This window comes from Delphinus delphis, chromosome 12 (assembly GCF_949987515.2).
Source record: "Delphinus delphis chromosome 12, mDelDel1.2, whole genome shotgun sequence".
Classification (NCBI taxonomy): Eukaryota; Metazoa; Chordata; class Mammalia; order Artiodactyla; family Delphinidae; genus Delphinus; species Delphinus delphis.
This window is the reverse complement of record NC_082694.2, coordinates 55192197-55219379: the sequence shown is the minus strand read 5'-3', so window position 1 is coordinate 55219379 and position 27183 is coordinate 55192197. Positions and strand designations below refer to the sequence as shown.

Sequence of the window (27183 nt, the reverse complement as noted above, 5' to 3'; positions counted from 1 at the left end):
ACTGGTCTGATATACAGTACAAAGACCTAAGAGTATTCCTTCCTTCATATGGATGAAAACAGGAAACTGAAAAACATGTACCTTTCTACATTAAAAAAAAAAAAAGTGAGGTTTCAGGGAAAGTAGAAGAAAGATAATCTGATCATTTCAGATATCACTTCTAAACCTCTACCATATTAGTGCTGTTATGAGGAATTCGAGTTTTCTCACTCACCCAAGTCCAAAGTTTTGCAAAGCAAAGCTTTAGCTGCCTATAACATAAAAAGCAGGTCATACTATTGATTTTAAACTGGAGTTGGGAGGGGGGCTATACCCGTATACTTGGAGCAGTCATATCTTTTAGATTTAAAAGAGAAAATTATCCACAATGTAAAAAAAAGGTGTTTGCTTTCACAAGTTACATGCTTTAAATATTCCAGGCACTAATCTGAAACCATCCACTGATGATACTGAACAAGCTGATCTAAGGTTCCAGGTACAAGTGGAAAAAGAGTCAGGAGGAGGATAAAGCCAGCTTGGAGAGATAGAGCACACTTTCTGGGAACAGAAACTTTATTTATTTTATATTCATGTCGCTTCTTGTTTGTCCCATCCAGCCCTTCTCCCCTCTTCTATGCAACTTCATTAACACACACATATACACTTTATTTGTTGATCATCATAAACCTACTTATTAGGGTCCTCCACACATATTAATGTCTGTTCAATTCCCAAGATACCTTTTATTTTTCTATCCATTTGGTTGGAGGCTCTCAGGGGAAAAAAAAAAAAAAAAAAAAATTTCCAGGAAGCGCAAGATCCTGGCTCACAAAGCCCGACGTATTTGAACAACCTCATTCAACTATCTTATATCATTCTGTTGTTTAAATACACCAAAGGCTTTTTTGCATTAACTGTTCCCATTGCTTGTAAAGCTCTTCCCTTAGAAAGCTGCTGCTTCTTGGCATCCAAGCCTTGGCTTACTTTAGTGCAGGAGGAAAGAAAGACTTTTCCTTACTACCAAACTTTATCACATCAAAATACATATCGTTATCTGACAGTTTATTATTTTGTAGATAGCCTTTAAAATATAAATCCATGATATCAGAGACACACTCTGTCCTGTCCACTTCTTTATTTCCCAGCACCCAGAACGGGGCCTGGCATCCCAATAGGGAGCTCAATAAATATCTGCTGAATAAATGAACAACTTATGACTTACCAGCTCCATTAAGTGTACCATTCTAAAAAACCAGGCTGACAAACCAAGAGGATATAGTAACTGGAAAAGAAAGTATAAACAGAAGTGCTTTCTAATGACAATAGGTGCCGCCATTAGAGCCAGCAGATGACTCAACTCCTTAGCTTCCTCAAACAGGTATGAACACATTCAGAATCTCCACATACCAAGGTCATAGCACTGATATGAAGATATTTTCTACTGAAATCCCCAATCAAAATCAACTGTTAGCCTAAATACTATCCCAAGAGATCATTTTTTCCCAATATTCGAGAAAAAAAACCAAGGATAGGGTTCAAAACCCAGTAGAGGGTTCCAGTTTATATATGGTTTAACCAAGGTTTGTATGGTTGTGAACATGGGGTAGAAAGATGTTTCAAAGAACCAATGTTTCTGAATTCTAACAAATACAACATTTAATCCCAGACTATAATCATTTCCCTTCTCTCTTAAGGCTCTTTAGGAGACCAGGCCTGTGCCTTCAACTATTTCCTCTGTATGGGTGACTCTCAAATATACACCTCTAGTAAGAGTGACCAGTGTCCCTGACAGCCTGGGACAGAAGTGTTTCCCAGAATGCTGGACTTCCAGTGCTAAAAAATTGGAGGAGTCCCAGATCACCCTATCTCCAACTCTGACCCCTCTCCCCATCTCTTGACCTATATTTCCAACTGTCTGCTATCCCTTTAGGCAGCCTCCCAACACCACCGCAAACCTGACATGTCTAAAGTATTATCCTGCCTCCGATCAGGCCCTTCTTCCTGCCTTGCTTATTTTGTTAATGCATTAATCATTCTTCCCATAAACCGGGACAGACAGCTCAGTAAGCGGCCTTTTTTCTTGGTCTTCCATTTCTGCCCTGTAAGTAATCTAATTGATTTCTCTAATACCAAAGATTAAAAGGCTAGGCTAGAAATTCCTCTAAGAACAAGAACCACGTTTTACCAATATTTTACCCTCTATAATGCCTACCTATCACAATTTCTTACATAAAGCAGGTGATCGATACGCTTGTGTTGAACTGCTAACTCTGAAGCAGAATGAAGTTCAAAAAAACCATTTGGATTCTAGTGCTGGCTCTGTCACCAACTAGTTGAGTGGCTATGGACAAATCACTTGATTTCTCAATGCCCAAGAATGAAAATAAAATCATTGTAAAAATGCTTTGAAATTCAATGAGATATTATTACCTGGGTTACTATTTCAAAGAGAGAAAGCAATGACCCTAAATGATATAAGTACCCAAAGCTCCTGATGTGACTGTCCCCAAAACACCTCATCATGGCCTCACACAAGCTGCAGTCCCTTGTTCAGGTCTTCACATGCCTCTCTTAGTTCTACGGAGTTAAATGTTTCAAATTTAGATCCTAACATATGTCTCTAGGTTCACAGCAACTCTGGCTTACCACATTGTACTCTCAATGGTCAGAGTGTTTCTAACACAGGCACATAGAAGATGTTCAAGAAATCGCTTGTTGAATAAATAAATAAGGACCCACTAGTGTTGACGCCAGCTGCTGCATATTAGCTGTCCTTCTGTTAGGCACATGATTGAAAAACCAGGTGTAGAAAAGAAGGGCTAAAATCTGTAAGGCTCCTCAATGGTGAAGTCACTGTGCCTAGAAAAACACAATAATAGCCTAACCTAGAGTTCTGACTGTTCAATGAACCTTCTGTCTACTCCCCAGCAAGGAAAGATTACTTCACAAGGAAGTGATTTCAAAACTCCAGAGTTGCTGGTGTTTATGATAATGAAGGAATTGAAAGGTAAAAATGGAACCATGCGTGGCTCCCAAGAACAATGCAACGAACTCTAGCTGTTCGTTTTGGTTCCTCATCACACAATCCAGGGGGCAGCAAGGAAAAGGGCAAGGTCCCTGAGTGAAACAGTCCATGATTGGCTGTGCCAGCTCCATGCACTCAACAGCCCCAGCCGTGGGGAATTCCAAGCCTGCTTGGGTTAGCGAGTGCCTCTCCACTAGAAGAGCAGACATCCTCTTTGTCCGAAGGCTCTTTTGTTTTATTTCACTCCCATGTCAAATTAATACAAAATATACAGTGTCTTTAGTCTCTGAGTACATCATAAAAATTGGAACTCAAGGGATTCAAGGTTCTTCATAAGCAAGCCTCACTAAATGTTATTAACCCACAAAAGTCTCCCAAGAGATCAGTTTACCAGTTCTAAAGGAAGTTTACTAAAAATGTATCCAAGTTCCCTCCATCTTTCATACCCGAAATCCCCAGACTTTCCCAATCAGAAACTAGAAAGCAGTATTGTACCATGAGTAGAATGCTCAGAATTTAAAAAGGCCTTAGAAAGCTGTATTCTCTTATTTTATCAAAGAGGACACAGCAGCCCAGAAAGATTTACATGGTTTTCCTAGTATCAACAGAGCTGGTAGGTAGCACTCAGTTTTAACTGGTACCTCAATACTCTTTCCTCTACACTCGGAGGGAGGCAGTGGTTAAGGATGGGGGTGTGGGAGGATCAGACCACTCTGATGTTCCTGCTCTTCACAGTCAAGAAACAGTAGGCATTAGGGGCTTCCCTGGTGGCCCAGTGGTTAAGAATCCACCTGCCAATGCAGGGGACACGGGTTTGAGCCCTGGTCCGGGAAGATCCCACATGCTGCGGAGCCACTAAGCCCGTGCGCCACAACTACTGAGCCTGCGCTCCAGAGCCCGTGAGCCACAACTACTGAAGCCCGTGTGCTTAGAGCCCGTGCTCCACAACAAGAGAAGCCACCGCAATGAGAAGCCCACGCACCGCAAAGAAGAGCAGCCCCCGCTCGCCACAATTAGAGAAAGCCCGCGTGCAGCAATGAAGACCCAACACAGCCAAAAATAAATAAATAAATAAAATTTATTAAAAGAAAAAAAAACAACGAAGGAAAGAAATAGTAGACATTAAAAAAAGGGGGGGCTGACAGGAAAGAGGCGGGAGGTGTTGTTTTTTTTGTATTTGTTTGTTTGGTTTGGTTTTTCTATGCTAAGTGCTATAGCTTGAGTCCCTACCAAAAGTAACAGAAATGAACAGGCCAGTCCATGGCTGGTGAGTCTTTGTGTTGTCTTGAGAAGATCACTGAAGCAAATTATTGTTCTATAAACAGATTAGTCCAATTTCTATCCACAAAGCTATCTCACTGGTAGTGGGTAAGTATTCTAAGATAAGCATAAAACCCAGACTGAAATCAAATTACATATGCTGTATACCCAACTAATTGGTCATTAGACTATTTTGTGCCAATAAATCAGGTTCCCTGACTACAGAGTGGCTCTCCAATGGCTTCATCCATCCACCTAAGGATGGTAACACAGAGCTATTTTTTGTTGAGTTCTGATTAGTTATATTACGATTGTTAATTGAGAAATGTTACCTTCATTTCCTCAGACTCTTTCAGTATTGTTACTTTTCCTAACTTAGAGATTTTTTTCCAAGCTCCTATTATTTCATAAGCTAAATTCCCCACTCCATTCATTCTTTGGTCAAGTATTGTGTTTATTATTTCAAGGTTCGTGTTTATTATTTCAATTAAACTAAACAGTGACAGATGTGCAGGAAGGTTGTGTGCATGTACATGCACATTTTAAAAACAGGGAACATAGCCCTGAAGCATGGAGAAATTTTAAGCCTGAAAAACGATTTGCCCAAATGAGATCCAGTGAGAAAGCTACATATCAACAGAAGTCATCTTAACCTCCCTCACCACCATCAAATATTGCTGAAGTTTACTGCAGGCTAAAACATCAGGGGGCTATTTTGAAGGCTCAGCTGCAGGCACAGGCAATAGTAACGATGACCAAATATAAATCGAATTACCAATCAGAAAGCCATGTGGGGAAGGGCAAGATACAGTGGATTAAAAGAAGTGGTTAGAAGGATGTAACAAATTGTTGGTTCTCTTAATATTTAATACAACCATTGCCTGAGATCAAGGAGGAAAAAATTAATATTAAAAACTCTGGAACTTTACTAACAAAGCTGAGATAGAAGTTACTCACTAAGAACAAGATTCCTTCATTACTGAGTCTAAAAAGACTGAGTATTATTATGAGAACTTTAAAAATGATTATTCAAAGTTCCAGAAAGAAGGTAATATCTTACTCAACTACGGAGTGGGCTTAAAAATAAAAATCCAAGGGTCACAAACCAAAGACACAAAGTTTTAGATTTTAAACATTAAGACATTCTAAAAAATAAATTAAAAAGAAAAAATATCATTAAGACATTCTACTTTTCCCCAAATCCTTTTTTTTTTTTTTTTTTTTTAAAAAGCAAGATAGATCTGAACAACTGGACCAAATAACATGTAAGTTGGAAGGGGTGGGGAGAATTGGAGTTAAGACCTAATATTTTTCTTTAATTTGTTTATTTAATTTATTTATCCCCAAATCCTTTTAATCCACTATAGAAGTGGGAAAATTAAAGGATTTTTTTTTCTATGTAAAGTATTAATATGGTTTCCCAGAGTGGATGATCACTTAGTTATTCTTTATTTAATTATTAATATTTCAAATAAAAATCATAGGATACTCAGAAATAAAAAGTGTCCTAGACACATCTGCCAAAGGAGATGAAAATAAAGGCTTAAACAAGATTATATATTTTTTATTTAGAGTTGAATGACTTTTTCCCCAAACCTCATATATTACATTCTACATTTATTTCTTGCTCAACTGCATATTCTTTAGAGACTTGGTCTTTCATTCTCCAGTAGAGTGAAATTATTTTTTCATTAATATATTTCAAAGGTTCATAAGAAGTCTTCTGTTGAATTTGAATTGTAGTAGCTATAATTAACTGATGAAAGTTGAAATACATATTTAAATTACTTCTGTCCACCATAATTGTTGACATCCATGAGTCAGTAGTAGCATTTTATGACAAAAATTGCTAAATGTCAGCAGTTCATTTTTCGGGCCAACAATGTGAGAATGATTGTAATTAGTGCAGCAAATATTCACAGTTTAAGCTACATTTCAATAAGTAGAGCAATTCAAAAAAATGAAGAGTAAGACAATATCAGGTACTCATGAACCTCCCTTCTAGATTTAGAACTGTAAACAACAACTTAATCCGCTTAGAGTTAAGCTTTTAATTTATGGCTGAACAAATGAAAACTAGATTCCCTGCTTGGCACCCTAGTTTAGAATTCTGTTTATTTTCACTGAAAGAATAACTTAAAATACTAAGACTATAGAGCATAAATAAGCAAGTATGAATTTCATCAGAAACCTGAATTTACAGTGATAACTTTAATGCATTTAACCACTCTAATCAAGTGCTTAAGCAGGTAATTAAGCATAGGCAGGTGATTATGTTTTTTAAAGAGTGCATGAATATTTCATCAAATTCTAAATAGAAAGGACCATATAAGAAATCAGATTCTAGAAAATTAACTCAACATATTGTGTGTGTGCGTGTGCGCGCGCAAGTGTTGCTTTCAAAAAATTGCCAGAAAAAAGAACAGTGTCTTCCATTCCTATTTATTCTTAGATGATTGTTTAATAGTGAAGTCAATTTACATTTGAAGACATTCTGAATAATCCTGTTGAACACCAATTCAAACAATGTGGCTCTTGTTTAACTCTTCGGTTATTTACCCATTAATCTCTTTAAGTGTTTGCTTCCTTAACACAGCTGTAGTTCAAGAGGTGGCCAGCAGTTGGCCTCCATTTCAGTGGATTTTCCTGAAAGCCCAGATTTCTTTCTGCAAACTTTAAAACACTGTATGCCTAAATAAATTTTTCATAACTTAAAAGCTTTCAGAAGGATCCAAAAGAAATACATTTGCTTTTAAAAATAAAAACCAAACAAAAGGAAGCCACACATACTGCAAAGACGTTCTCCGTAAAACATTCTGTTCAGCAGATCTGAAATGTCTCCAAAGGGATCAAGAACCACTTGGTTTGGAAGCAACAGTTGGGAACTCATAACAGGTTGGTTAAAAGCCAATAGTGACAGCCATGAGGAGATCTTTACAGCAGATTAGGAGTGGCTGAGATACCAGGCACTGGGCCTTGCCTCATCTCCCCACTCCATTTATTTGGAATGCCTTCAACTGTACTTTCAACTACAAAGTACAGTTGTTCAAAAGCCTCTGTCCTTGGTCCTCTGTTCTTTTCTCCTTTTAAGCTCTTCCCTGAAGACTGCAATCCTACTAGCTATGATATTTATGAAGACGGCATAAATCTACATCTCTGTTTCTGCAAGAGCACCCAAACTAATCCCCTATCTCCCAGTTCTGACTTAAATATTTCCACCAGGATATGCCACCATCATGTCACACTCAACACATACAAAACAAATGTGTTCATCATTATCAAAGTAATCTCCTCTTTCAGTTTCATTGCCTTTGGTAACATCAATTCCACTTTTCTGATCACCAAAAATTAAACCACAGGAACAGTCGTGGACTCCCTGGGGACCTCTATCACACACATTCAGTTTACTTCACGTGGCAGATTGCATTCTTCAAAGATGGCCACCACTATATCTCCCATCCCACACATATTTCTACAATACAATCTTGCCACTTTACCATCAAACGGTGAAGTTTAATTCCTCTCCCCTTGAATCCGACTGGCCTTAAGACTCATTTAGAACCAAAACAATGTGACTGAAGCAATGCCACGAGACTTCCAAGGCTAGGTCAGAAAAGACCATGAAGCCTGCCCAGTTCTCTTGGAACAGCCTCTCTGAAGGAAGCCAGCTGCCATATAAGAATTTCAGCTACCCCAAGACTGCCATGCTGAGAGGCCACATGCAGTCCCAACTAGGCCCTATCTTCTAGCCATCCCACCAAGGTGCCATAATGTGAATAAAGCTGTCTTGGACCCTCCTGACCAGTTCATCTGTCAGCTGAACACCACCAATTGAGTTCGATAAATACCCCAAGGAGAAGAATCACTCAGCTAGGCACTGCCCTAATTCTTGACACATCAAACCATTAAATAAGAGATGTCCACAGCTTCTCTTCTAAGCATTCAAAACGTCATGTGTAGAGTTGTTACTATGTGGGGATAAATATTAATTGAGATGCCACTTCTTTCCCTCCATTCCCAGAGCCATTGACTCAGAGGAAGCTCTCATCACCTCAGCTCTAGATTGTTAGAGCCGATGCCAGTCTCTTCTCACTACTATGTCACTACAATCTATCTAACCTAACACTTCCAAAGGAAACACTACATTGATGCACCAACACCATAACCAACATCAATCTCATAATGTTTTACATTTGTAGAAAGTTTAATAATGCAAAAGGGTCTTCATACATAGGTATCTTACTTGATCCATATAACAAAGGCCAGAGAGATCTGTCAACAGGGCAAATATTCTTTTCCTTACTTTATAGATGAAGAAATCAGAGGCTGAGGAGAGTAACTTGTACAATCTCATTGCCAATAAACAGAATGGATGTAAGTAGAACTAAGACCTCGTGCCATAGATTATTGCTATTTCTCCATTCTACATGCCTCCTATGATCTATTTCAGGTCGAAAATGTTCAATCCCTCTCTCCATCCCTACTACAGCAAATCTGTTTTCTAGGTATCCATAATTTGACCTCCATCTATCCAAATGTATGATATTGCCTAGTAACTCTACCACCAGCACCACCACCACAAATCAGCCTGGCTCATTTACTCACCTAACAATATGCCATGCTGGTTCTAGCCTCTGAACATTTACTCATAAAGTCTCCTCCTTTCTCCTCCTATCTACTTAAACCTTACTCATGCATTAGCACAAATTCCACCTCCTCCAGTAAGCCCTCCCAGCCTTTCTTTGCTGCTTTCTCTCTGCTATGCCTACAGAATTTGTAAATTTCACCCAAATTTTGACAATTACATTGGCTCATCTTGTTCAAGTGTCTTGGTTTCACTTTCCAGGCTGGTGTTCAGCTAACACACATCCATGCAGACAGCAATCTTGGGTGCTTACAGCCAGTGTCTGTTCTGACCAGTCAGTGCCCATGACGTACCATTTGTTAAATATTTTGAATTTCATCCCTGCTTATTTCCCCAACTAAACCATATGCTCTTTGAGAACAGGAACCTTGTCTCATAAAGAAGTATTATATCCTCCAAGCCAAGCACAGTACTAAGCACACAGCTAGTGTTCAATATATATATTTGTTAATTGATTTGAAGGGAGGGAAGTGTGTTGTTTTGTGAGAAAAAAATATTCTTAAGTCATGTCTACACTGGAAAGAAAGAGCTGCAAAGACAACAAAATATTTTCAAGATCAGCAGTTTAATGTCAAGGACATTTTTTAATGTATCATTTAAAGATATTCTGTGCAGCCCATAACTGCCAAAATGTTTTATAAATGTTGTACCAGGAGTGTGAAAAAAATGCTTCAAAAATATTCAAGGAGTAGATGTCTTAACGGCCCAAAATAAAATGTTTGCTAAGGCTACACGGCTGGCAGAACTCTGCTTCATTTCAAAAAGTTTCCAGGCAATGGAAATGTTTTCCTGGAAAATACTACCTTTTATTTAGAGAACACTTGCCATGAACACTTAGTCATTAAGTAATTTCAGGTTTCCTCACAAGCTCTTTGGAGGAAATCTATTATATGAATGAATGAAATTATCAGCACCTATAATGTCAAAAAAAAAAAAAACATTTGGCTAAATGTACGAAATCTACTTAAGTATTTTTCCAAGTAAGGGGGAAAAGTCCTTTATAATTTTTGGTCTATTTACTGTTCTTTTAAATTTTTCTATAAGATAAAATTACGAAGAAAAACACAAAATCCTTAAGTGTTTCTCTGTCTGTAATATACACAAATCCAAAAAACTGGAGGGCTTATTTTATTCCACAAGCCAAGTAATTTTCAAACAGACAAAACAGTCATTTCATTCAATGAAAATAAATGGTAACTTCAAATCTATTTTTAGCAAAATCTTTGAGTTTGTGTCAAATCACGTTTCAATAAGAGAGTGACTGGGTTTGGACATTTCACTCCATCATCTGCAGTAAATCATACAATGAAACCTAAGAAAACAATTTCTTCCAAGAGTTTTGAAGCCAACTAAGTCCTGTTCTTTTAAACATCAAAAGACACAACTAAATTCTACTTTGAGCACATGGTTTGTGCATTTAATCTTTTTAAAATTAAAGGGATATTTGCTTTGTTTTACCTGTTTAGGATTTCGGTGAGTTTCACAAAGCCAGTGTAAGCCAGTTCAAATGCTCCTCTGTGCCTGGACTGTAAAAGGTGCTGTTTAAAGTAATCTCCTATTTCTTTTACCTTCAAAACAAAATCAAAAATAAATATGCCATTTATGTTTACACTGACAGATGTATTTATGTCAGTAACGCCATTTATTTACTTACTTATTTATTTATTTATTTTTAGTAAGATTATTTAGAACTCAGGTCTCAATGCCCATCCACTTAGCACCTATTATGCAACAGGTAATATTTTAAGCGTTTTATACTATCACAATTAATTCTCACAACAATTCCATGAAAAAAGCACTATTATTATCTCCACTCTACAACTGGGAAAAATGAGGCCCAGAAAGGGCAAGTAACTTATTCAAGGTCATACAGCAAGTAGATGGTAGAACCAGTACATAAATCCAGGCAATCTGGCTCCAGAGTTGGCCATCTTTAACTGCTAGGCTAGAACTGCCTCCCTATGCCAGCTTCACAAATCTTGCTGTGTTCTCTTTGTTAGCTCATATCATTCAACACCAACAGCAAATCACACAAGGTGACAACCTCACAAACCTAGGCCTAGGTGAAGTAATTACCTTTTACTCCCCTCTTCAAAAAAATTTTTTTTCTATTATGGTTAAAATATACATAACATAAAATTTACCATTTTAACCGTTTTTAAGTGTACAGTTCAGTGGCATTCAGTATATTCACTTTCCTGTGCAACCACCATCTATCTACAGAATATTTTTCATCTTCCCAAACTGAAACTCCAACCCATTAAACAATACTTCCCAATAATTACCTTTTAGAGATAGACAAATATTAATGGCCACACAAGATTTAGTGTGCAAAGGGCCTCCTGAAAATTGACAGGCTTCACTTTGAGTCAGAACCATGGAGTTTTCCAGAATGCTACCCAATCACTTTCATACATGCTGCTTTTCTCCATGCAAGTTTAAACAAATAACAAATATGACAATCTACTTTAAAGAAGACATGACTGACAATTAGTTGCTGATGAAGTTTTGTACAGCATTAACTGTTAAAGTGGTTGGGTTGATTCTACATTTATACCATAAGATTTGGTAGCTGATAAGCTTTAGAGAATCCAGATTTTGTATAAAACTCAGGACCAAAGCTACAACTGGCACTCTCTTGATCCAGGTCTCCCCAGCAGGCCACAGAATGGTGAAAAAGCAAGCTAACCCAAGATAGCTCACATAGGCTTATCTAGAAACAACTTCTGCCTCAGCACAGTGACTGGTATTCTGCACACATTAGAGATGATAAACAGTAGAAAGAGTAGTTAAACGTGTAACCATGGGCAACTGCCTCAGTCTCATCTATAAACTGGGAATAATAATAGCACTTGCCTCACAGATTGTGTATTAAAATGAGTTAATAAATCTAAAAGCTCAGCACAGGCCCTTAACTTATAAACCAATTCAGTTCAACGGGACCTCTGTCTGGATTTCCAAATAGAAGAAAGCTAACGACATACTCTAAACTCAGAATACATATGATTATAGAAAGACGGGTGATACATTTAGAGAAATAAGAATCAGATATGAGATCAAGAAAGAACCAGAAAAGCAGGATATAACAGAAGTTTTTAAATTCTAACAATTTAATATCCCCAAAGAGTGCCATGTCATGTTCTTCAGCTAAAGTTTTCAGGTGAAGAGCTGATGATATCCCTAATTTTTAATATTTTTTACAAGCTACATACTACTAGTCGTCAAAAATCAGGAGTCAGGGTAAGCCTTATCATTTTACCTTCAATACGTAATTTCAGAGTATATTTTGAACAGAATTATCAAGCACAAAATCTGAATTTAACCCCCAAGACACACCTGAAGCTCAATAACCCTACAAAACAGGACCAGAAGAAACATCAGTTAACTAACTTGTTATGACCATCATTTCTATTATTAGAGAAACAAAAGAAGATTTATAAAAAGGTGTACTAAGGCACAAAAAATAAAAACAGGAAGTCATAGAGCTGGGGTCTCTCTAACATCCTTAATCTTTTTTTAATGTTACAGATATTAAAACATACTTCAGGAAAACAGAAATGTTACTGGTAAAGTGCTTCTCTGTGGACTTACAATCTAGTTCTTAAACAAAGATCAGATTTTCATTGCTTCCTTTACCTTAACTCCCTTCAAAGGGGCTTAAACCAAAAGGCATATAATAATATCAAAGACCTCAGAGGTGAATGAGACCAGTGGATGGTCTCTCTTCTGAAGGGTAGACCTCAACCCTAGGTAATCCTGGCCTCAGAAAACAGAATGAGATTCTAAAGACACAAGTGAGAGGTAGACCATTTTTTCTCATTCCATTTTGCACTTAATTTCCCAACAAACCCACCTAGGTAACACCCAGGCTTAATATGAATTTTTCCCTTTGAAGAGAGTATATTTCTATTAATCAGACAGTAAGTACTTTTTTAGCACCCTGTCAAATGCTTAGCAGCTTAGTGCTGGGTAGACAAAGAACAAAACAAGGTGTTTGTCCTCCGAAGGCTTTCAGAGAAAACCAATATTCTGGATGGTACCCATCAGAAGCTTAACAGCAAAGCTTAACAGCACTAAGAAATGACAGCTCTTTTTGCATTGAAATGAATAATTAGAAAAAGCTTCATGGCCAGACCTTAAACAGGATATACATGAGTGAACCAATACAGAAAAGGATAATTAACATGAGAAGAAGCTGGCATACTAGAATAAATGAACAAACATTTATTAAGTATCCGCTACCTGTCAGACACTTCACTGGGTCTTTTTACATGAATGAACACAGACTATACAGGAGAGTGATAGCAGACCTGGCTGAATGGCCTCAAGATTTCATGCTAGAAAATAGTGGAAGAAGACAGGGTTGCAAGGTAGGGATGTACCCTATCACAGTGGGTGGGAGGAGTCAACAGGGCAATGTGGTCCATGAGTAGCTGGACAGGGAACAGGGGCCATGCTGACACTCTCCCCTTGGATGATCAGACTATAGGGAACATATTTAACCCTGTAGAAACTTATGACAACAGTAGAATCAGAAAAAGAATTTCAAAATTTTATTTAAAAAATGAATAACTCCTCTGAAAATTCAACTCGATTGCCTTTCAATCTATTAGATACATAGCTCCTATTTAAAGTTCATAAAAACTTTTCTTTTAACATGGATGATGTCTTTACAAAATATTTTCTTAATAAATAATATATATCTCAGAATTTCTGAAAGACAATTAAATATGGGAAAAAAAGGGCACTGATTTCTATTCTTAAAATGAAATTCTAATCACTATCTTTTTAAGTTTAGTATATCCTGGTTCTAACCTTCCATAAAACCTACTTCTATAGGCAAATTAACATGCTTTATGGATTTACAGGGTATAAATTTCCACAGGGGAGGAGAGCTACATGCTATGTCTCTAGGCACCTATAATTCACCAACAGACTAGCTACGTGCCATGTCTCTAGGCACCTATAATTCACCAACAGACCAAACAGGGGAGCTAAATGCTCACCTAGAGCATAAAACCCACAAAGGGCAAATGTAAATACATTTTTTGTTTGTCCTTTATCTAGATAGTAGAGAGAAATACAGTAGAAAAATCAAAGCTAATTCCCCTCATTATGAGTTAGTAAGTCCATAAAGATTCAAGTATACAGGTGGGACATTTCTACAAAGAGCATGTGCAGTGGTTAAGATCTGGGATTCTGGAGCCAAGAGGGCTGAGTTCAGGAACCCTGCTCAGCCTCCTTACCAATACAAGCTAATTACATAAGTAACAGAGTTCTCTCATCTGTGAAATGGGGATAAAACTAGAACCTACTTCACAGGATTATTCTGAGAAATAAATGAGATTATGCAAATAAGCATTTAGCAGAGTACTTGGTAGAGCATAGCAATCAATATTGCTAAATGTCAATTTTTGTTTTCATTTTGTGTCATCAAGTAGTGAGACTTAACCCCTAAACCTTAATTTAAATTTTACTTTAAGACACAGCCACGGGCTTCCCTGGTGGCGCAGTGGTTGAGTCTGCCTGCCGATGCAGGGGACACGGGTTCGTGCCCCGGTCTGGGAGGATCCCACATGCCGCGGAGCGGCTGGGCCCGTGAGCCATGGCCACTGAGTCTGCGTGTCCGGAGCCTGTGCTCCGCAACGGGAGAGGCCACAACAGTGAGAGGCCTGCGTACCACTAAAAAAAAAAAAAAAAGACACAGCCACAACCTTAGGAATGTCAACAGGAGTTTCTAATTCCACTTTGGTTAAATGGAATAGTTTATAAAAGTTTATACTACAGTAAGATAATTAACATCTTAAACTGGACATTCTCTACTATAGTGATTTCCTACTAACACTTGGGATTTCGTGAAAGCCCAAACATTGTCCTACATAATAACAAAGATGATGGTTTCCTGGTATTCAGACATCTTCCCACCAGAACGTTTATTCTTTGTTTTCTGGCAAATCCTTAACCATGTGCCATTTTAACAGTTGCCTTTTAGTCTGACTTTTTGAAATGAATTTGTCTTGTATCCCCTATTACATTTCCAAGCCCTTTGAGCTCAGAGAACCACATATTCTATTTCTTAATATTCCCACAACACCCTTGTAGTAAGGCAGTCAATAAATAGTTGACTAAATGATGTAATTACATGCTCAACTTCACTTCACAGCTTAAAAATGGTAACCTGCATTCAGCACAGTTCAATGAATACTTACTCATAATTTCTAAAAAATAAACTTTGGTAAAAGAAAATACAAAAGGTAATTTCTTTAAGACTGACAAATGCTAATAAACATACATCCCACTTACAGTTCATTAACAAAAACCTAAAACAGTAACAAAAGGTACTGAGGGACCATATAAACCCAGTTAGCCATGTACATCATGAAAATTACAATAGAATCTAAAGTAGGAGTTTTTAAAATTGCTCATTTCTAATAGTTGGTAATTATTCTTAATCACGTGATTTCTGTGGCAATAATTCCTAGGAAGCAGAAAGCAGGTACATTAAAAAAAAAATCTACCCAAAAGCTTCTTTTTAGGAATATTAGGGGAAATATATAAACATATGAACTGATAGTCCAGGTAGAGGAAGTTTAAAAAAATCAGTAGGTACTGGGTATCCGATATCCCATGGAAAGAGGACCAACAATGTATCAAGCAAAAGCTCTGCATCAGCAAAGCACCCAGCTTGAAACCCAGACACACACCAGTCAGGAAGTTTGTGAGATAAGGTTGCATGCACTGCTCACTCTTTAAGGGTCTCGACTTACATCCCTCAAAGCTGGTTTTATCTCTGCCTCTCGGACAGGGACATTATGAAAGAACCTTTCATAATGTGATTACAGCGCAGGAGAAGGGTCAGACATGCCTCTGAATGAACACATTTTCTTCTTGATGAAGTCGCAGAGGACACACTCCTTCACAAGCAATCATCTAAGGGAATGGATCATTTGCTATAAAGTTCAGTAGCAAGTTGCCTTACTGTCCTGTTGCTTGCAAAAATCTGGTTGGCTATGGGAAGCTGGGAAAATTAAATTTAAAGAAAAATTAAATGAGCCATTCAGAACAAAGGCAGCACTGTGTCATGTCGGAATACAGGCTGGGAAGCAGAAGAATCAGGTTCCTGTCCCAGAGCTGCCACAAACCAGCTTTGTGATCTTGGGCAAACCAGGTAACATCCAAGGGCTTCAGTCTCCCCTTGTGCAAGAGAGCTGGATAATATCATCTCTGTGAGCCTTCCAGCTCCAACAGTATGTGAATACAGCACTGAATACTCAGAATTATAAGCGAGCACCAGCTCCTCTCCTCGTACAGCAGCAAAAATCCCCAAATTGGAGTCTCACCACCTGCTGGCCTAGTATAAACTATACTCATGTATGGGGGATGGAAGTTGTCACCCCTTTAACAAAGGGCTGTAAAATCAGGATGGGCTTAAAGGAGCTGAGTTCCATGAGAAATCCTCTCCGTCGTCAAAATGTGAGACCTCAAATATAAAATGGCAGTAGAATCCTATTCCTTTTTCAGTAGTGAAGGGTGAGTGGAGAGCAAGAGAAGCAACAGGCTGAACACCAGTATTTCAGGTTCTATAGAACAACTTCCTTCATCCACTGAGAGAAAAGGAGATCATGGTTTTTATGATTCTTGTTAATGAGAAATCCAAGTTCCCAATTCTCCCCAACAACGCGGAGCATTCTGCCCGTAAGTCACTTCCCTGCCTCTGCAGGTCTCTTGTGGTCACATTCACCTACACTGTTGACGCGTACATTTGTAGCTTTGCCACTAGGTGCACAGAAGAACTAGTGATGCCAGGGCGGCTATGCCCTTGGAAGGAAGGTAGACCCTAGGTGTGGCCCCAGCACTCCAATGCAGACTGCATTCTTCTCTGTCATTTATATTTTTAACTCTTAAAAGTACTAAATACATAGGAATATGTTTAGTTTAAAGGAATTTCACGGAACAAAACTATATGTTTAAAAGCAGGAATCCTCTAGTAATATAAGTAATACTAATTTCTTGATAACTTTAGATTTCATTGACTAAATGTCCCTGCATTTTTTTAAATGTAAAAAAATTAATAATTTTTTTAAGAGCATTTTAATTTTTTTAGTAAAATTTAGCATGATCAAGACTAAAGTTTTCCACAGAGGGCAGGGTTTCAATGTCAGAACCGTGCCATCACATACACTCTTGTTCACTCACTCAGTCATTAATTTCTTCTCAAACATATATATGTGGGGTCACCACATGAATGGCGACATGGAGAAATGACTGGACCTTATTAGAATGGAAATGGATATTTTACAGAAAAACAGGATTCTATTTCTTATTCAAGAAAACAGTCATCAGAAGAGTTCTTTGGTTTATAAGAGCCTCTCTTTGTTATTGTTGTTGTTTTACAAACATCTCTTCTATTTTATATTAGTTCCCAATTTTAAAAAATTAATTCCCAATTTAACCTGGATATCCCATATAACTTCATAAGATTTGGGTGCTCTGTAAAAGGTGTCAGGGCAAAATGATTTTCACAGGAAGCTTTCAGGTCTTTCTCAGTTATAGTAAAAGTAAAATATGTTTCCCTTAATTTTGTTTTTAAACACTGGCCAACAAACCTAAAACACTAGATGTTTTAACTTGTCCTTGAAAAGTTGAGAAGTCAAGGGGCTCTAGCCCATATTTACTTCTTAGTGAGATGGTGAACATCAGTGAAGTAACCATTAATCATAGCTGGATTCCCCAGCAAAGACGCTGGCACTGGCACTCCAGCCAGTCACCAGTAAGGACTGCAAGTAACTCTAGGACACTAACGCCTGTTTGATTTGGAAGAGAATAAGGAACATAATGAAGCTGGCAGTGTTCTGTTCCCCTCTGCCGTTCTCTGTCTCAGAGCCTTGCAACATCACAAGCCCAGCTGTTAACCAGATGCAAACATATCAGCCACAGAGAGTGTGAGAATAAAAATATTAGCATTATTTCCATGGAACTGGTCACATGGTTATTACAGAAATAATCAGCATTAGCATACTACAATATTTGTTTTGTTCTTAAATGTCATAACACCCTACGGGAGAAATTATCTTTATTTGAAAAAGGTTAAAAATGAAAGTACATGTTATGTATCTTTGCTGGAAAATGGTGGGAAATGGATTTGTTGAAACCATATGGAAAGGAAGAGGGAATCAATTAAAAACAGAAATCTAATAAATCTAAAATATTTCCAAATGAAATGCTTGTGGTAAGCTAATTTCTTATAAACACTGCACTCAAGTCACTTGAATAGTCCCAGATGGAACTGACTTTGTGGTCTTAAAAGTCAGCCAAAAAAACCAAAGTAACTACAACTTTATCATCAATGTAGAGGGAAACATGAGATCCATAATCAACCAGTATATAAAGAAAAAATATATATATATTTTTTCTTTGCAAAATTTAAGAGGTTTGTGGAATTTTACTAAATAGACAATTTCATTTACATTTGAATTTTAAGTTTGTGTGTGTTCAATGGAGAAATAAAAATTCAAATGTTAATACTGAAGTTAAAAGTGAGGTAAAAGCTATCATTATTTATATAACTTAGAAAAATAAAAACATTTCTAAAAATGCCAAAGTTTGGAAACGGATTGCAAGATCCAATTCCTATACTTTAATGAACTTTCTTCAGTTGACATCTGTAAGATTTTATTCAAGAAAAATGTTAAAATTGTTTTTTAAGTTATTAAAAAATTTTTTTTTAAGTTATTTAACTTTTAAATAAAAGTTTGTGATTTATGCTTTGACCAGAAATTATACCAGGTGGAATAAACAGCTACCCTACCTGTTTCACTGTCAATAATCCATCAGGAGATTCTGGCACAGACCGCATGGGTAGAAGCTGGCACAGTGAGCCTAACAGTAAAGCGACTTCCTTCATGCTTCTCCAACAACATACCAGCACCATCTGAGCAGTTACGTCACATGTTTTTCCTTCTTTACCTTAAAAAATAAAAAAAAAAAAAAACTATTGCAACACTAGGCACTTGATTACTCACATCCCAGGTTTCTTAGAACAAGCTTATTCATAATTTCCCCAAGAATAATCTGCTTGAACAAACCAATTTGGCATATGCTATATTTATTCAGGAGAAAATAACTAACATTTGTTGGGAATGTGTTATGGGTAGGAATCACAGTATTTTATTTAATATACTATATTCAAAATAAATTTAAAAATAAAACACAATATTATTCTAAAACCGAAGTCTAACCTTTGGAAGTTAATGAAACAAACTCTTCCTGCCTCTCAGTTATCCATAAAATATGACTATAATAAATGTATTTTATTATTTGTTTTGGTGAGGGTGGCTGCTATGTCAGTAAAAGAATAGGATACGACTTTTCTTTCAAAGGAAAATACAAATTCTCTTTCAAAATATATTTAAATTCCACGGTCAATTAGCTATAAGAATCCTTACTCTCTTCTTCTAGCTTTAGAAATATTTTAGTACTGACATTAAAAAAAATATCCAAAAGAAGCTATTAAATTTAAAATGTAAGTTAACAAAATAAACTTTTTAACGTAATCCCATTTGTCTTTTAAAAGGCCACTAAACTCAAAGGATAAATGTACATACACTTAAATACATAAAATTGGTCTGAAATGATGTATACTAAAGAGGGATGAAGTAGGATTGAGGAGGAAATAAGAAAATGAAAGAAAACAAAATTAATTTGTTTTTAATTCATATTTATCTCCGTATTATTTGAAACTATTACAAGCATACATTTGTGTTATTTTGTGTAATTAAAAAAAAAAAAAAAAACCATAAAGAGAAATTTTTACAAGACAATATCCCCATCTAGTGGAGAATGTAGAATATGTTATAAATAAATAAGATATTACTGCTTCTGATGACTTTTTACAGCATTATAGAAAATTATAAAAGAACTAATGAGAAAACAAACAGTAAGAATTTGAATTCTGGAGGCCTGGTACAACAGAGCAGCTCACATTTCTCTGAGTCATAAATTTGTTTCCTTAAAAGGCTGTTTGACTGACTACAAGGACTCTCACAACATCAAACCATAGTGCTGGGAGAAGCAGACTGCTCCCCAAACCCAAGTTCACTGTGCATCACTGTTCCTACATCACCTGGCTGTCAAGACAGGTTTCAGTACTCAAAGGCTTTTTGCTGAAGCACCTTATACACTGCACTGGTGAACACCATTTTCTGGTAAAGTCTTATAAACTCATTCCCCAAAATAAATCATTTATAAGCTCAAAAAAGACTTTGTTTTCTAGAAGTGTACTACACACATTTGCAGCCTCTGATTTACTATAGAAAAAGAGCATTTTGCACATTTTATTTGTCGCTTAAATACTGACTACAATGCTGATTTTATATATACCTTTGATTTCTGCAGAAGTATCAATATTCGGTACACTGGCACTCAAGTCCTCCAAATCAAAGCTATCACATTCTTTCAAAATTTTAGCTCGATTGAAATAATCATTAGTATCTCGGGGCTGAATCTCATTCAAAATCGTCTGCAAGCGGCTTGCTGACTCTGAGGGAGAGAGATGAGATTATGTAAAACCCCAGTTCCACATCACATGAAGACGTCCCTCGCGGGTATTTGCCCTCAAAAATTTTGTAATTTTCAGGGCTTCCCTGGTGGCGCAGTGGTTGAGAGTCCGCCTGCTGATGCACGGGACACAGGTTCGTGCCCTGGTCTGGGAGGATCCCACATGCCGCGGAGCGGCTGGCCCCATGAGCCATGGCCGCTGGGCCTGCGCGTCCAGAGCCTGTGCTCCGCAACGGTGAGAGGCCCGCGTACAGCCAAAGAAAAATTTTCTAATTTTCAGTACTTGATAATTAGCACTATAAGAAGGGACTCATAGGATGGATAATGTGAAAATTATTTATATAAGGTCTTCATGACACTTGAGTGTACTTTCAAAATATGGTGACTATTTTAAATAGGATGAAGATTGGACAAAAAAGCACAACAGAAACTGTCCATAGACAAAGGCTGCCATCTCCCTTACATTGCTTTTCTCAGTGTTGTCTAAGAATCTCAAATACAGTGCTCAAATAGATGAAGGAAGAGCAATAAATTTCAATGAATTTTGTTTTAAGAGGTAAGAAACCCCACTACCAACAAAAATAATCTTTTATGGCCCAGGAATACCATGAAAACTCCATATTTGGCTTTGAAATGAATAAGTAATATACTACTTTCTAAGTTAGATTTCCAGTCCTAGTATTATATTAAAATTCATTTTTATTTCTTAGTAAGCACTCGCTGGATTAGGAAATGTAAACTTCACGAATGCAAGACTTCGTTCACTGCTCAACTGCTAGTGCCTAGAACAGAAACTGGGTCATGGCAGAGGTTCAGTAACATGGGCTGAAGGAATTTATGGATGACTAGGTAATAAAGAGCTAGGCAGGCTCAGATTTTGAAAGAAAATAACAACAGGTAATCATCTAAAACCAATTAACAAATCAAAGAATGGGTTACTTACTGTATACCTATTATACACACTTATATTTTAGGTATTATGGGAAATACAAAGACCCAAACTGGTATCATAATGGTTCAGCCAACATCTTATGTTCACTTGTGGCTTCCATGAAATTTTGCCAAAAACAAATTTTGATAGCCACGAGAAAGTAACACTGGCCCAAAAAGAAACCATAGAAAGATTAAGAAAAAAGAGAGGGGTAACCAGAATAAAATTTTAAGAACCATTTTTGTGGCTTTCAGGGGAGACTTTTTTCAAAGAATTCAGAATGCATGGCAGATAACATGGGAAAGACATAAGAAAAATGGAGACAACCAGAGGAAAAAAGGCAAAATTAAGGAAAAGTTAGTGGACCATAGACAGTTTTTGAGACTGACAGATATTTTAAAACTTTAATAACAAACAAAATTTTAGCATACTCTGAAGGCCCTACCCACAACTGGTGACAAACATTCAAGATTTCTCACCCAAAATATATTGGTATGGCCTGATCCAAATATTAGCGATCAGACTGGATGTTCTTTATTCCTATGCACTGTTTAAGTAGGAAAACTAAACCAACAAATTTTAGTATTTAGACTATCAGTCAAAATAAATCTGTAACTGTATCTTAGTATCATGAACCACCACCAACCTTCCAACTCATTTTTAGTGGAGAACAAAACGTAACATTTTCTATGCAACCACACAACTCTAGATTAGTTTAATTATCGGCCCAAAGTATTGTATTGTATGATGCAGTGTGTGTTTATGATTTACTCAGTATGTTTTTAATAGAAGCCTCTCATTTGCACTCCAAAATGCATTCACCAACTTTACTTCAACACCAAAATATAAATTTACTTCATGATTTTCTAGGTGTTCAAAGGAACGTTCATGTTAGTATATACCTTTAACGGCCAATCCCTTCTGGCCTGTTGTAGTACAGATCCAGTAATCCCCTCACACTGTCCCTCTCCATCCCACCTGGGATCCGCAACCATCAACATCGTCTGCAGCTGACATCCAACCACCAACATCGTCAGGGCTCCTCCTTCTGATGTATCGCCAGGAGGTCAACAGTAGCCTAACACTACGTCATAATGCCTACGTCATTCACCTCACTTCACCTCATCACACAGGCATTTTATCATCTCACATCCACACAAGAAAAAGGGTGAGCACAATGTGGTAAGATTTTTTGAGAGAAACAGAGAGAGACCACATTCACATAACTTTTATTACAGTATACTGTTATAATTATTCTGTTATTATTGGTTATCATTGTTAATCTCTTACTGTGCCTAATCTATAAATTAAATTTTAACATAAGTATGTATGTATAGGAAAAAACACAGTCTGTATAGGGTTTGGTACTATCTGCACTGTCAGGCATCCACTGGGGGTCCTGGATCATATAGCCCTCAGATTAAGAGGGAACTGCTGTATACACATACCACCAAGGGCATCCCAGGCACTGAATTTAGTTCCTATACTTTCAGGAATTGTTCATTCATTCTAACAACTATTGATAGTGTACCTCCTTCTGCCAGGCACTGTGCTAAGCACAAGGGAGGAAAACAGACAAGATTCCTGTTAAACTGCAACAACTCCATGAAGGAGAAATCTATGAGAAAGGGAGAATGCTAAGAGACAAGACTGGCAAGGTAGCAGGAGCAAAACTATTACAGGACCTGGTCACTAACGTATTTTAAATAAAAAGGAAGAGGGGGTGGGCAGAGCACAGGGTTAAGTAAAGATTATGTGTAACATGATAGATTATATGACTAGAAAAGATTACTTTGGATGTGGTAAAAAGGAAATGGAAGGAGATAAAAGTAGATGTGGGGAAACAAGAGAGGATAAAAGCCTACAGTAAGGTAAGAAGATGCAGATAAAAGAAAAAGAGATTTGAAAGCTATTTAAGGGGCACCACTGAAAGAACGTGGAGACAGGCTAGATATAAGGAGCAAAGGGGAGATGTCAAGCAGCCCTAGGCTCCTGACTTGCATAAACAGGTCTCTGGTAGGGCCATTTGCAAAAATACAAGAGTTGGGAAGGAAAAGACAGATGAAAGTTCATGAGTTCGGTTTTGGGCATTTTGACTATCTCCTCCAATTTTTTTTTTTTTTAAATTAAATGGTCTTTGTATGTCCAATGGTCTTTGCCTATTCAGATTTCTAACAAGTTGCCTTCTCTGACTGAACCCCATCAACTTCTCTCTAATTTTTATACTGCCTGCCAGAATACAACCCTGGTAGGTTGTATTCTGAAATGATATATTATAAAACCCAATTCATCCCAGAAGAGGAAGTACCTTGCTGATCACCTGGCTATTTATTTATTTTGGTTATTTTTTCATAGTTAAAAATATTACTAAAAAGGCAGAAATATCACTAGTCATAATAATAATTTCTTTTCCCCCTATTTAGCCTCTGTATCTCTCTGAAGAAATGATTAGGGGAAAAAACATAGTAATTCTAGCTTTCTTCATTTACTGACCTGCATCAGTGTCCATGGGGATGAGGCCTTCTGGGGAGGAGCTCTGAATAACTGGAGACACCACGGCGGAAAGCCTGTAGGACGTCACAAGGAGCTTCTCCACCACGGGTCTCCACTCATTCACCAACTGCAGGCTGCTGCAACAAAGACATTAGGGTAGTTTACACTAAGAGCAAAAATCACATTTTCAAGATGAAATTAATAGACAAAAGGGGTCAAAAGAATTTGGGTTTCAAAATCGTGCAATCTATAAAATATTTAAGACATAAAAATATGTGTATATATGTATTTTTTTAAATAAAGTTATTTATTTATTTATCTTTGGCTGTGTTGGGTCTTTGCTGCTGTACACGGGCTTTCCCTAGTTGCGGTGAGCGGTGGCTACTCTTCGTTGCAGTGCGTGGGCTTCTCATTGCAGTGGCTTCTCTTGTTTCAGAGCACGGGCTCTAGGCGCACAGGCTTCAGTAGTTGTGGCTCGTGGGCTTCAGTAGTTGTGGCTCACGGGCTCTAGAGCACAGGCTCAGTAGTTGTGGCACACGGGCTCAGTTGCTCCGCAGCATGTGGGATCTTCCCGGACCAGGGCTCAAACCTGTATCCCCTGCATTGGCAGGCAGATTCTTAACCACTGCACCACCAGGGAAGCCCTATATGTACATTTTAAAATCTAATTTTTAATTACCTTTAAGGCAATATGTTCCTTTCCCAGGACACATTCCAATAAGTGTTTAAAGCTCAGAAGTGAGTACTGAGGAAAGAGCGGGGGGGATATACTTACTTTAGAGCTAGCTTCCGCAAAGCTCCTGTTATACAGTGGACCCGCCCGTACATTGGAAACGATGCTGCTGCCTGAAGCAGAGAATTTTCAGCCCGAGATACTTCTTCCTCAAGATTTTCCAACAAGCATTTGATAACTAGAAAAAGCAAAAAAACCCACCAAAACCCACCAAAATAACGCCAGTTTAAAAACACATTTACAAATTTGTACACAGCAGAACAGTTTCCACGAAAGCACCCAACTCAGTTGAACTTTATACTAGAGGTTTTTGAATGAAAAAAGAGATCTTTCAAGGTTATCCAGCCTGTTCTCCATTTCCAGTTAAGGTAGTACTGTGTCTTTGCCCTAACTTCCTGGATCCATTTACAGCATTCATTCTGGATCATTTCTCCTAGACATCCTCTACCTGGGTTAAGAGACCCCAGGCCTATGTGCCATGTGCTATTTGGACAGATTTTAAAAAACAATGGCTTTACTGATCTATTACTCATATACCATACAATTTATACACTTAAAGTGTACAAGTCAAGGATTTTTAGGATATTCACAGCTATGTGCAACCACCACCACAGTCAATTTTAGAACATTCTCATCCTCCCCCCCTCAAAAAAGTCTCACCCATTATCAGTCACTCCCCTCCCTGCACCTCTCACCTTCCCCAGTCCTAGGCAACCACTTAAGCATTTTCTGCCTATTCTGGACATACCATATAAATGGAATCATACAATATGTGGCTTCTTTCAAAGTTCATCCATGTTGTAGCATATATTAATATTTCATTACTTTTAACAGCTCAGTAACAGTCCATTGTATGGATATACCACCTTTTATTTATCCATTTATCAGATGATGGACATGTGAGTTGTTTCCACTTTTTGGCTATTAAGAATCATGCTGCTATGAACATTCATGCACAAGTTTTTGTCTGGACATAGTTTTCATTTTTCTTAAGTATATGACCATTATGGACTGAATGTTTGTGTGTCCCTGCTTGCCCCCCCCCCCCGCAAATTCATGCTGAAACCCTCACCCTCAATGCAAAGAAATTTAAAGGTGGAATCTTTAGGAAGTAATCAAGTTTAGCTGAGTCATGAGGGTGGGACCCCCAGGATGGGATTAGTGTCCTTATAAGAAGAGGAAGACAGACCAGAGCTTACTCTCTCCTCCATGTGAGCACAGACTGAGACGGCTGCTGTTACAAACTAGGAAAAGGGTTCTCACCAGGAACCAAATCTGTTGGCACCTTAATCTTAACCTTCCCAGCGTCCAGAAGTGTGAGAAATAAATGCCTATTGTTTAAGCCACCCACTTTACGGTATCTTGTTATAGCAGCCTGAGCTGATTAAGACAATGCCCAAGAGAGGAACTGTGGAGTCATATGGTAATTATATGTTTAACCTTTCAAGAAACTACCAGATTGTTTTCCAAAGGGGCCAGACCATTCTACATTCCCATCAACAGTGTATAGGAGGGACTTCCCTAGTGGTCCAGTGGGTAAGAATCTGCACTCCCAATGCAGGGGGCCCAGGTTCGATCCCTAGTCGGGGAACTAGATCTCACATGCATGCAGCATATGGCATGCAACTAAGAGTTCATATGCCACAATTAAGAAGACTGCATGCCACAACTAAGACCTGGCACAGCAGAAGGGAGAGAGGGAGAAAGCGAGGGAGGGAGGGAAGAAGGAAGGAAGGAAAACATAGGGCAGTAATTACATGGTAGGAGGAGGGAGCTAGGATAAAGAAGAGGCTTCAAAGTTATGGGTGCTGTTGTATCAATACTTCTTAAGCTGAGTGTTATTACCTAGCTTGGGGACAGAACTTGTGAAATTTTTATATTATTACTATTTAAATCCTATATATTTAAATATTCTTTGTATGTTTGAAATATTTCAAAAAGTTTAAAAATGTCTTAAATTTGAAAGGCTTTACATGAAGTATGAACTCCCCAGTTCACCCCAATTGCAGACCTCTTCTTATCATCTTATCGGGGTCTCCTCTGGAATCCAGCCCTGAAGCAATTAGAGTTCGGCACGTCATGTTCCATGGCACTGTCATCTCTCTATCCCCAGCTCTATGGCCACATTTCCACCAGAACTATCCATGGCCTCCTAATTTTCTCCCATTATTAGTTCTCTTTTTCATGGCTTTTTCTACTATCTTGGAGAGAATAATTGTCAACTCTCTTTCAACATCTGACCTCTGTTTTGTTTAATAAAAATCTCTACCTATCCTTATTTATAGTACAATTCCAAAATGAAGATTTACTAGGATAAAATTAACTACATGAACCCCCAACAAATATTTGTTTAAAATCATTAGATCTAAATGAACTCAGACCCTAGGTTTTGGAACTGGCTATATGGGAAGAGTAAAAGGCAAGGGTATGACAGCCAGTTAAAACATAAACCCCAACAGACAAAGGAACTCTGCTCTATATAGAATTAACAAAGATGATTTGGCTATAGTCATAGTAAAATTTCTGTAGAAAAAAAGTACATTTTTGGTAGAGAAAGAGGT

General features: G+C 37.7%; 1 protein-coding gene across 4 annotated transcripts in view; it reads right to left on the bottom strand.

The window, feature by feature from the left end:
• THADA (THADA armadillo repeat containing) overlaps positions 1-27183 on the bottom strand; it is a 314824-nt gene that overhangs the window by 239907 nt on the left and 47734 nt on the right. For 3 of the 4 annotated variants that reach the window (XM_060026718.1, XM_060026720.1, XM_060026721.1), the window contains 5 exons: positions 24665-24800; positions 23890-24026; positions 20289-20447; positions 18718-18875; positions 10368-10477 (listed from right to left, as the gene is read on the bottom strand). In XM_060026718.1, the coding sequence (XP_059882701.1) occupies positions 10368-10477; positions 18718-18875; positions 20289-20447; positions 23890-24026; positions 24665-24800 (700 nt within the window). The remainder of the gene's footprint in view (positions 1-10367; positions 10478-18717; positions 18876-20288; positions 20448-23889; positions 24027-24664; positions 24801-27183) is intronic. The other variant, XM_060026719.1, reaches the window with a different exon arrangement.